Consider the following 13,294-nt stretch of genomic DNA (forward strand, 5'->3'; position numbering starts at 1 on the left):
ATTTCCTTATTACAGGATAATGTCAGAACAGTCCATGGGTCAGTGTGGCCACCAAAAAGCCCTAGGTCTATTATGTGATGTGTTGAGATTTTGATTTTTAATGTAGTCCGCAATGTGGCAGTTTAAAGTGATGTCTAGCACTGGGGCATCATGCTGCAGACATGTAACATGATGTCCCACCCAGCAACATTATCCTGACACCAGGCAGACCAGTCCTAACACTAACCTCTTAATTATTATTATTATTATTAATGCTGAATGAACAAACGAGGCAGCTGTTACTACCATTTTTATAAGTCTTTGGAATGACTCAACCAGGGATCAAACCCATGACCTCCCGCATCTGAGGTGGATGCTCTAACCACTAGGCCACTGGAGTGGTGGTCTATTATGTACTCATGAGCTAGTGGATCTTGCCCTCACAGTTGAAGTGATGCTGTGGCTTGTGTCCCACCATCATCGTAACACCAGGTGGTTTCGTTTTGGAAGGCTTAAAGTGATGCATCATCCAGGGCAGAAAGACATTCTTGCCTCCCCTCTGTAACTCATGATCAACTAAGGACCATGCCACAGAGTTCCCCTATGTCATGGGACACAGTCATGCCCAGCCCCTCTCCGATTCAAAGCATCCTTGACTATGATGATATACTTCTCACTGCCTCCAGTGAGATTTCAACAGAAGCTGTGGCAATGACACCTTCAGCTCAGATGGATGAGGAAGAGGAGGTGTGGTCTTTTTTACTGTGGTAACGAGGTTTACCATCTCTTACCCCCCAGACTTGTGCCCCCACCTGGCACACAGTCCATAAGTATCCTTTCTATTGTGGGAAAGATATCCGGGGTACCAGCTCAACCAGACTTCTTACTTCTCCCACATTCATCAATGACTGAGGAATTATCAGAGAGGTATTCACAAGGCCAATGTACGTCAACATAGAGGATGGTTTGTTTATCTCTCAGCGTTAAGACCCCTATTTCTTCTTCAAGCATTGGGTACTTTCCCTGATTTATTTTTGGCCTAACAAACCTACTTTATATGCAAATGCAGCCAAAATGAGTATTTCTGTGGGAGCCTGGGCATGCCTTCCAATAAAAAAAATTGATGTCATGGAGCAGGAAACTGGTTCCTTATAGCCAGTTTTGCATGCCACCCTATTCTCAGTAACTTCCTTTAGTATGCTGAGAGGTCACTTTGAATCCAGCCACATTACTGTGGCCAGGCATCACAGCATCCGCTTTGTTGACATGGCATTACTGATGGACTTATGCACATCTGCTGTGACTGCATTGTACACCTTGAAAGTCCTGTTTAATCGTAGTAAAGACTTTCTATTGCTGCTCCTCTAGAAGCCAAGACCCTCTTGGGAGCATCATTTATATCCTGGCTTATCCAGCTTTGCTGGATCACCAACATTGATTTTTCTCTCCAATCTCGGTCCATCACATTTGACCAGGAAATGAGATCAGACAAATCACCTTCAGAGGCAATATGCAATTTTTCAAGCAGACACAAGCCTAGTCCTGTCCACAACTCCTGCTAGACCACTTTCTCATCAGGGCCACTGTGGCCAGGTCACTGCAGATCCATGAGGAAGTTCTCTAACCCTCCTTTCTTTCCTACCAGGAGGAAAGTGGATGGGGCACGCTGGCAACTAACCCTTCTCCGGCCGTGCATCTCCATCACGCATCCTGGTAGGTGCTCACCCAGGTCTCTTAGGGGCTTGGTCAGGCATTACGAGACATTGAATGGGTATTCTCTATTGTTAACAAGGGTTATCATCTCCAGTGTCAGGAACAACCCCCACTATCAAGGACACACAATCTCTTTCCCCAATCCAATCTGGTGTAATTAAGGGAAGCAGTGCACACCCTTCTGCAGAAAGGGGCAGCTCAGATGGTCTTAAATGAGCAGCCTCCTGCCTTCTACTCCTGAATCTTTCTGGTGACCAAGAAATGTGGGAAATTTCAAATCATTATCAACCTCTTCCCACTCAACCAGGTTCTGTCAGAGGAAACCTTCAAAAGATGGAGACAACCTCCTCAATCTGGAATGCGCTTTGTCTGTTTGATTGAGCCATCTCCATCAACCTTCAGGATGCCTATTTACACATACCCATTTTTACTCCACACAGCAAATATCTTTGTTTTTGCCTGGACCAGGAAGTTTTTAAGTTCCAGGTTCTGCTGTTCAGAATCTCTTCCCCACCAGAAGTCTTCACTCAGGTTATTTAGAGCCTGTGGGCATAATTCTCCATGGTTCCTGGACTAAGGCTGAATTGTCCCTTCACATCAACAACCTAGAAATTAAAGAAGTATTTCTAGCATTGCAAGGGTATGCTAACATGAAAAAGGGTTGATGTGTCATGGTCTCCTCAGACTACACATCCATCATAGCCTACCTACAACACCAAGGAGGTACACACGTCCCTTCTCTATGCATGGATGTCTGGAACCTCTTCATCTGGGCAGCCTCACAATCCAAGTTAGTCACATTCTGGGCAAGATAACATATTAGCAGACAGTCTATCCAGAAAAGATAAGCCTTCCTCAACTGAACGGTCTCTTCACCACTCAGTAGCAGAGTCCATGTTTTCCCTCTGGGGAAGACCTCTAGTGGACCTATTTACTACCAAGCTCAACAACTTCCCTTTTACGCATTTGTACCTGATCAGAGAGTATGGGCAGTCAATACAGTCAGCTTCCAGTGGGATCGTTTATTCGCATTTGCTTTTCCACCCTTCTGATGGCTACCATAAGTTCTGCAACGAGTCAAAACTTCACTGCTTGGATCATTCTCATGACTAATTTGTGGCCCCAGGAATCAAGATCCATCAATCTCCTCAACCTGTTGATAGATCAACTCAGGTCTCTACCTCACAGGAAGTACCTCTGTTGCTACACCAGGGATCCCTCCTCCACAACAGTCCACACATTCTCCGTCTTCTTGCTGGGCTCATCTCTATCATTTTATCTGCCAGAACAGGTTTGCAGGCCATGTTGCCAGTTGTGTCATTCAGACTTCCAAGGTCTATGATGACTGGTGGAGAATCTTCTGCGTTTGTTGCAGTAGGAACATGCTGATCCTCTCTGGCCCTTAACTTCATTGCTGATTTCCTTTTGCTCCTTTTTAAGACCAAAAGATGTTCAGTATCCCACTTTCTTGCACCCAGACAAAATCTTGCTTCTTATGGTCATTAACCAAGCTCCATGTGAATCACTCATTGAACCTTCTTTCTGCAAGACAAAGAAGTGAGATTCATGCCTTGTCTATTGAAATTGGCTTCTCTAGTTTCTAGTGGATTGTACCCTGCCATTGCATAGGTTGCACATGCCAACACTGGGTTACACCCTTCTCTTAGGGTGCATCATGATAACACGTTGCACTCACCCATTCAGAGAGCCCTCCTACCGCACAGTTCTGATGTCTTGCATAATTGTCTGTGAAAAGATGACCTTCTACATAGAACCATGTGACATATAGAGTAGTGTGCAAAATAAGAGAGTGGAGAACAAAAATCATTATGTTTCTTCTCTCTAAGAGAATGTATTCACATCAAACGGACAGTTAGTTTCAGCACAAAATAAGTTAGCTATGTAAAAGTGGTACGTAAGTATTGCAGAATTAAAATTAGTTTTACCAAAACAAAAACTTACCATTCTGAGTGAATGATGCAATATAAGCAGGCAAGTGGGATTAGAACATAAACTGAAGCTTTTTCAAAAACAATTTGTGTATCAATGCTGGGTCAATTCTAGAGCCGTAAATTGGCAGGAATGGGGTAAGTACCCACACTCCATTCAAATACAGTGAAATAATGGATAATTTTTCTAACTACATAAGGAATTTAATGAAGAAATAAATGTAGGGCCTGCACAAATTTCATTTAATTTTACAGCATTATTTTTATCAATTAGCATTGATCACCAAACTGCATATAGTAAAAAAAGTCCTTAAAATAGTACTATATACTGTTAATTCTGCAAACACAAAATTTTGTACATAAATACATACACATATTTGTGGAACCTTACAGACTTCCACTACATTCCATTATTATTACTATAAAGAAAAATTAAGTGAAGATCATGCACTTAGCAGACACACACATGCACACACAATACCTGTGAAATTGACAGTGTTGATGAGAATGCTTCCAGCACTGCCCCCACTGGCCAGATATGAAGATGGGACCACAGGAAGACTATTTGCTTTGATGAATCCATCAACGGTCAGAGTGTGCTTCACATTTAATTCAAGGATACCGCCTCCTACGGATCAAAACATAAATCAACTTCTAAGCAACAACAAAAAAAACACCTGTCAGGTTATTTTTAATGCCATGACATGGGCAAACTTATATGATTCTGGTTGAACACATTTAAAAACTCTTCGCAAATTACATCTAGCCTTGCAGTAGAAATGATACATTCTTCTAAAAAATATAGAACTCCTTGATAGAAGTTAACTCAACCAAATCTACAACTCTATGGTCATAAACTAAGTAACAGAATGAAGCAAAACCAACAAGTTTTGTAAAACACAACAAAGAATTTCATTATGAAAGTTATAAATGAAAATTTGAGAGGAGCTTAATGTATTATGAAGTGAATCTAAAACAGTCCTTAAAAAGTTCTATTAAAGTCCAAAAGTATGAAAAGTTCCGTATAAACTTCTGAACCGGATGTGTACATATTAGTCTGCCAAAAGTCATGACATTGTCAAAATGGCATTGTCCTGAACTCCTTTGAAAAATTCACAATTTCCAAAATAGTATTATAGTCGAATGAGCACTTTCTATTTCCAATGAATAATGCTAACAAATGTTTTTCCTTACAAATAATATCTAAATATAACATAAAACATGTCTGCAGACTTGATGTAACAACAACATGAGAAATATGAATTTAAAAAAAAATCCAAGCTATTTCTATGCATATTCTTAATACTGTGTAACAAATTGCAGATTTCACAAAATATCTCACATGATTGTCTAAATACGAATTAACTTAATTCTTCTAAGATACCACCTGAATGACCTGTAACCATGAATAAAAATTATAAAAATTGTAGATACACATACCACTACCATATGTACTTGGTTATGAGTTAAGTCCAACTGAAAACAGCATAGACCCTGATCTGCTGTTTTATAATGTGCTGGCAAGTCAGGGTCTGTCATTTGTTCTATTGATTAGTACCAACAAACTGCATTGACTCAGATCTGCTGTAACATCATGCAATGGCAGATCTGGGTGTGAAAAGTTTGCATTTGTATTTGACTTATAAGTGAGTAAAGATGGCATATTAGCAGAACAAACACGCTAGTACAGCATAACTACTTGGTACTTGTTGTTGTTGTTGTAGGGCTTAACGCCATTTTTTAGCACACGATAAGCTATACATGGTGGCCAGTATTAATGGTGGAGGAAGAACCCGGGAAAACCCCAGAAAGAAACACCAACTCGCAAGAAGCTGCTGGCAAGCTTTCTCACATACCCACATTGGCCGAATCCGAGACTCAAACCTACGCAGACAGAGGTGAGATGGCAGTGATCTGTAACGGAGAGTGCTTTAGGTCAACCAGCCACTCAGGGCCCCAACTACTTGGTACATTGACTGTGTTAATCTAAACACATGTAAGTATGAAGTTGTGACATGTAAATTATTGGGAAAGCAAACAAAGCTGTTAAGAAATCATTTGATCAGTATGCCAAATATCAAAACAGAAATTAATTAATGAAAAACTTCTGATAAAAAGAGTAAATATTTAAAATAACAAATTTAAAATTTTGAAATTCTAGATAACAAGCAGAAGTGCTTAGTTCTGGGAAGAGATATTAATTAAATTATGTTACTTTTTATACTGTTTGGTTCGGTTTTATGGGGTTTATTTGGTGGACGAGTAGCCAGAAAAGACCCAAATAAAAAATCAACAACCCATGGGAAGCTACTGGCAAGCTTTCTCACATACCCATGTTGGTCTTTTACACTGTAATCTATTACTTTATTTTACTCCATTGAAATATAAGTATATATACAGCTACTCTGTTTCACATGTCTGTCTTATTGCCACCATCATCTGCTCAAGATAAGTGGAGCTAACTAAAGCAAATTGGCAAATTGCCAAGCAATTTGTCCCCCTTGCCATAACATTTAACACAGTGCCATATGGAACTAACTGTAAAAGTTATATTAGAGAATTTTTTAATAACTTTAAAACTTGCTTATGGGGGATTCGGAAGGATCATCAATTTCTTATGTTACATTTTTAGGCTCTAATAAATAGTAACAAAAGAAAGAGTGAAAACAAAAAGCTTTGAAAAATTAACAAATAATTTATTTCCCTGGAAAAACAATGTAAAAACGAAGAAAAAAAATAAGAACTTACAGTTTTAAGAATCAAATCCAAAAATAATCCAAGAATAATCCAAGAATTGAAATTCAGCAGTCCAAGTAATAAAATGTTCTAATGAATTAAAGTTTGAGTCCCGATGAAAAATCCCAAATGGAAGGTGACGACGTATACAGCAGTCAGTATTGTGCTGTTGTATCTACAGTTCTTTGTTGATTCACAAACAATAATATTCCAGTGTTTGAATCTCCGAATAAAATTTAAATAAATGTCTTTGTCCAAGAATTCTGTATGAGCACTTAAATATTTCCAGGAAAAAGAATTAATCTTTTAGAATCTAAATAATTTGAATAAAAATTATAACTCCAAACTGTCCAAACGAACATCTTTATGTCCAGTGTTGAAAAGCCCAACTGAGAAACATCTCTATAGACATCGGTATAAAACTCAACTACTGCACAATTTCGGAAAACCCAGATTTGTGAAATAGAGGCTGTTTACATATAAAAGAAAACACGTACTCCTAGTATGACCTTGATAAAAACCAATCATTTTACTCTGAGAAGAAAATAAAAATAAAAAGTTGTTTACTTGTCTCAGTGATTTCTGAATCAAGGTTGGGAACTAAATAAAAAATAGAAACAGTGTTTCTATTATTAGGTATTTACGAAAAGATTCAGGTCAAAATGAATTTTCTGGAAAATACCAAATTCCCAGTAAACAAAATTACATTACTTTGTCATGTAACAAAATTAAAAAATAAAAATCATTTATTACTTTGTGTTGGAACACCTAGAGTTGCTTAAACAGTCTGTGGTCATCACGTACTTTCATGCACATGTAGGAGGACGTTATACATATTTAATATGCATTGTTTGTTAGTTGGTATTCTTTCTTTTTGTTCTATTATATGCTATTGTAATGTAACATTGAATGTTGGACTTGACCTCATTAAAAATCAAGTTCATTTTTAACTTGACCTGAATCATTTAATTTTTTTAAAATTTTATTCTGTAAACAGCTAATACATATCTAATATATGTTTTATGTGTATGGGTTTAATATTATGAGAATTATTAATAGAAGTAAACATTTATTTAGGTCTGTGTCTAGGTTATTGGAATTCCCCTATAAATATTACCTGGCCTACCTGACATATTTCACCTTCTATATTATAATTTTAGAAAAAAGACCTTCTAATTATAAGTATAATTGTGACCTGAGGTCAAGTAGAGGACTATATAATCTCGCTACTAGAAAAATCATATATTCATGCTTTAAGATTGTAGTAGAATCAGTTGTATTATTGTTGTGTCCCAAAATTTATTTGTGTTAGATTTTATTCAGATTATTTATTAACTGGAAATAGAGAGTGCTCATCAAAAATAACACTCTTGGAAATAGAGACCTGAAATTTCAAAAAAGAATTTAATTCTTGGATTCATTATTGTGATCCAACAGTATGGGCCACTACAGACAGATCAACAATTTCACTGTTGGATTTAATGGATTTCCAGTAAACTTCAATTGTTAGGACTCATGCCTTTAATTCTATGATTAGTTGGAATTTAATTTGCAATACTGTAAGTTCCTTTTTTACATTTTCAGTTTGTATTCTTGGGAAATGAATTATTTGTTAAATTTTTGAAAGCTTGTTGCTTCTCACTCTTTTCTCTTACTTAATTTAAAACCACAGAGTCACAATAGTGGGCCGATTCTCACCGATAGTCCTGTTGTCACTCCCTCTTCACAGGTGGTTATTGATACATTGCTTTAATTCTCTGAGATATGTTTCTGTTGTTAGAGGACACAAATGGCAGTAGCATCCATTTTTGAAGTTAATTTATACTTTGTGAAACATATACATCAAGTTTCTAACATGAGAACAAGTTTAAATGATCATACAGATAGTTTGTTTTGGTACTATAAAAATAAAAAATAGACCTATAAAGTATTTTGAAGGTCACTGTCTTTATTTACTTGTTCGCTGATAGCTAACTTTAAGACCCGTGATACCATATCACTCTGGGTTATGTATCAATACCAAAACAAACAACCGTCATAGGTAATTGCACAATTTAATATGTTGTTTTAAAGAAGTAATTTCTCTTTATTCAGTATAATTGCAGCCTATATTTAGTCACTGCAAGGGTTTGTGGCAGGTGATATGATGCTTTGCACCAATATTATCATTTTACCTAAAGTAGTAAACAAGCAGGAGCTGCACAGTTATGCCAACACCCTTCCCAACCATGCTACCATGGCATGAGTCATGCACAGTTATGCCAACACCCATCGCAACTATGTTACCATGGCATGAGCCATGCACAGTTATGCCAACACCCATCGCAACCATGTTACCATGGCATAAGCCAGCATAATTAAACTAGAACACACTACACATGCTATAGTCGCAACTTTTAAGATCACAACGAGGAGGGATGTTGCAATTTGTATCACAAATACCGGTTTTACCATGACGATAGTATAGCATTAAACAACCTAATATAGTTAGTGTTGTGTTATTTTTTAAAATTCATTTTCACTTGAAATTTTAGGGGGAAAAAATGTTTTCTGACTGTTCTTTCTTCTTTTTATATCTATCCGTTTTATTTTAAAACCTTGTCATATTACAACTATATCTTTTTTTACATCTATCCTTTTCTTTTAAAACCATGTCATATTACAACAATATCTATCCATATTCTTTTAAAACTTCATCATATTACAACTAATTTTGGTGAATGAAATACACTTTTTGTATTTATTAAAACAAAGCTTGTTATGGTTTCTTGCATTGGCAAAAATTATGCGGTGGAAGGAGATTGGAGCTTTGTCAGTTACACAACAAACATCAACAATTCTGCCTGATTCAAAGGAATAACTTTCATAACTGGTTATACATTTTGACTTTTATCTCTGCCATATTTTGAAGATGATCTTCCTCGCAACAAATTTCAACTACTGCTCTCCAACCTGACATTCCAAAAGTCAAATTATTATGAAGAAATATGAAAACCTGCATGAATGGGCTCCCAAATTTGTCTGCGATGACACAATAAATTTAAACTACTAGATTTTGCTAATGTTTCAATTATTTATATACTAGTACTGAAGACAATGGTGCCTACAGTTTTAACATTTTTAAACAAGGCATGTCCACTAAGCTTCAATGAGCCTGTAATTTTAAACATTAAACAATTCTTATTCATTTAGGTACAAAAAACCTTGGAGATTCAGAAACAGTTGGGAGTACAATCTTTTAAGTGCACAGCTACAATGGGGTATGTACTATAAGGGTTATTTTTTGCTCTTTCTGTCCCCACAAAAATTACAATTTTCAAGCAGTATTTTTATTGAGAATATCATGGGAAAAAAATGATCAACATTCAACAAACTCAAAATTGCAACTGCATATAATTTGTTTACATATGATGTCTTAGGCACATGCTCATGACGTCATATTTGGCTATAAAATAGCAATTTTACACTAAAATTTGTGTTATTTTCTAAACTTTCAAGTGGTCCATACCCAACAAACAATTTCATATTTTCACAAAATATAAAGTACACATGAACAATGAATTACTTGAATATCATTATGGTTCTCACATGTGGACCATGCAAAAAATAAGAAAGTCTGTAGACTATTTATTTATCTTAAATCTCTATAACGATCTAAACTGATGTTCCTACTATAATGAGCAAATTAATTCAAATGTCTTATTTGTACTTCGGAATATATACGAATGTTTCCCATAAATTGGTTGTCTTTTATCTAATGAAAACTACAATAGTCAATAATGTAAGTAATTATACACCAAGAAATCGATAAAAATCACAAATTAATGATGTATCGCAACTGTATATTTACCGTTAGTATAAAGGGAAAAAAATAATCCTTGCTAGTTAGGCTACAGTTTTCATTAGAGGTCGATGGCAGGTATGTTAATAATAGTGACATCATGAGGGATCGAGTCCCACCATGGAAAATAAATCTTTTTATTCAAGTCTGTCAATCTGTGGAAATTTTAGAAATGTAAATTGGATAATTCACTTGAGTAAATTTAATTCTTCACATAATTTTTTTCTATCGATTGAATTATGCCCACTTCTCACAATAAGAAACACATTAGAATTCAACCAAGATCGTATTTTTGGTATATTTGTTTTCTTCTCCAAAAAGTATGTGATTTCTTAACTTGAATTATTAGAGAATTTTGTTTACAATAGTTTGTTGTTGTTGTTATTGTGAGAATGTATCAGTTTTATTTCTGCCAACATTATTAATTTTATTTATTAAATATTTCTTGTGGGTAAAAAATCCCTAGTAATTTCACTAAATAAATGAAATATATCCATTATCCATTTGATACATGTCCATATCCTGTTTTTATTTCTTACTGAAAGTCAATATTCCTCTGATTACATTCTTTTTGTGATTCACCTCATTTACTCGTGTAAAACAAATAAATCAATATGGTTGAGAGATAATGTCTAGCAAGACTATCTTAAGCAAAATATTTTAAAAATTCCAATGCCAGGAACGGAAAAATTATATTCCTATGCAAAGTTTATTCAAAACGGACAAAAACCAATGAAAAAAAAAGCTTACATAGCGATTCCAACAGGTCTTTGCGAAGGTTCCTTAGAAAGACATTCCTTATTTGAATCAATACTGGTGATATAATATGATGTCGTTGCAGACGAAAGTACTTCTCTAGTCGAGATGCCATTTCTATTTACTCTATCTCACAAATAACTGCAAGGAAATGCCACCAAATTCACGAGTATAGACAAGAAGAAAATTGATCGAAAGGGGTCCAGTGAACATCAACCTGCCCATTCCATGTACTGGATGTAGTAATTCAACCTGCTTTATTTTTTGTAGACGGCATGGCCCAAAACTGGTGTTTGTTGTACAATAATGTCATTATGATTTCTTTCTTCGCAAGATGATTTTTCTCTCAACTGGTGCTCTAAGCTGTCCAGTTCATGTGAATGATGCATCTTTCAAGGACAACGTATTGCAGACTACTGAAGAAACTACAGTGTCCGAGACTGGGTCAAATTTTAATCACACTAGAATTATGGATATCATGCATACAATACGCAATATTGCCTTGCAAAGCAGACAGAGGATAATAGATTTTGATAATTCAAATGCCTTGGAAGATGACGAGTATTTAACACTTACGGCCTCAGTACATCAGATTTTGTATACCTTTATGAGCATGTATCCACCTGTGTTACGAGAGAGAACAATCAGAAGTGTGTGCACATGCATTGCTTTGCTGATTTGTAAGCTAAAATGGAAATGTATAACTGGGTATATTGTTTCCATACTAGGACTTTGCTTTGCAGATCACACAAACAATGGTACCAGTAACCTAAAACATATTTTACAGCATAATGCAAAAGAAATCAAACAATGGATTGAGGAAGATGTGTTCTTATCGTAGACCGCATCACGTAATTTCGTGTAAGGACAACACAGCTTGTTACACTTCTATTCGATGAATTTGACTACATTCTAGTCAATTTGCAGAAAACCAAGACTAATGAGTATTTTTGTAAATATGGTGAATTGTTGACAATGGGCCAAAATTGACCCTCATTGTATCTACCCCTTGTAAACTCCCTCACAAATGAAAATTGCACCTCCACAGATTTGAACTAGTTTAATCTTTTTTATAAACATTGTGTGATTCATGTAAATGCTAAAATTATTTAGAAGATTAAAGTTAAATTGCCACATTATTTAATGCCAGCACTTCATGTTCCCAAATTTAGACATTAAGAACTGCTAATTGAAAAGGAGCTTCAATTACATCGACCACTCAACTACGTGTTGGTTTCATTTCACAGAAGCTAGTTTTCCTTTAAAAAAAAGGTGGTAATTGTAAACTTAATCTAAATGAGGCAACATGGCAGAAAGCGAATGATTTTTTTTATTTAGAAAACTTGTTTCAGTATTTTCATAATTTAATAAGAGAGAATTTCCATACTTAATGGTGTTTCTACAGGAATAAAAGACAAATCCAAATTAAGCTGCACCATTATTGCTTAAATTTGATCTCTGTACAATAGAAATCTGGGGATCAAATGCACAATTATGAACAAGATATTAATCATCAATTTACCGAAAAACATCGACATACATATGGAAAAGTATTTTCAGAAGAAAAAAACATAAAAATGTCTAAATTTCTTTTTCTTTGTGCTAATGTAGTGCACATGAAAATTAGCTGAAAATGAAATGTCTGAGTGGATCAGGAAAATCTTCTTGACACTATTTAAAATATCATCATTCATTGTCATCAAAATTCTTTAAGATTCAGTCTCAGATCACTTATTTGAATAATGAAATCGTTTATATAGAGCTGATTTTAAAATAGGCTGGTATTTATACTACAGCTGTCACGTTGAGCACTGGTTTGAATTAGTAAACCCTCTATGTCGCAAATTTAAACAAACTGTAATCTGTGCTTGGAGAGATATGTCTGATTATATTGGAAACCAGCTGGAGAGATATGTCTCATTAGATTGGAAACCAGTCTGAGAGATATGTCTCATTAGATTGGAAACCATTCAGAAAGATATGTCTCACTAGATTGGAAACCAGTCAAAGAGAAGTCTCATTAGATTGAAACCAGTTGGAGAGATATGTCTCATTTGATTGGAAACCAGTCCGAGAGAAGTCTCATTAGACTGGAAACCATTTGGAAAGATATGTCTGATTGGATTGGAAACCAGTCGGAGAGATATGTATCACTAGAATGGAAACCAGTTGGAGAGATATGATTCATTGGTTTGGAAACCAGATTGTAGCATTCCACCTTAAAAGTAACTGTTTGCAATTATTTTTAGTTCAATCGATCTGATTCCAATGCCCAGATTTCAAATGTGTCACTACTAATAAATAAGAATGTACCCAATAA

At 35.5% G+C, this 13,294-nt stretch overlaps 1 protein-coding gene across 1 annotated transcript in view; it reads right to left on the reverse strand.

Moving 5' to 3' along the window:
* Positions 1-13,294, reverse strand: part of LOC149787541 (uncharacterized) — a 591,304-nt gene that overhangs the window by 528,238 nt on the left and 49,772 nt on the right. The window contains exon 24 of the mRNA XM_089975575.1: positions 4,123-4,269. Coding sequence (XP_089831701.1) covers positions 4,123-4,269 — 147 coding nt within the window. The remainder of the gene's footprint in view (positions 1-4,122; positions 4,270-13,294) is intronic.

This window comes from Sinohyriopsis cumingii, chromosome 11, assembly GCF_028554795.1.
Source record: "Sinohyriopsis cumingii isolate HCF-2022 chromosome 11, ASM2855479v2, whole genome shotgun sequence".
NCBI lineage: Eukaryota > Metazoa > Mollusca > Bivalvia > Unionida > Unionidae > Sinohyriopsis > Sinohyriopsis cumingii.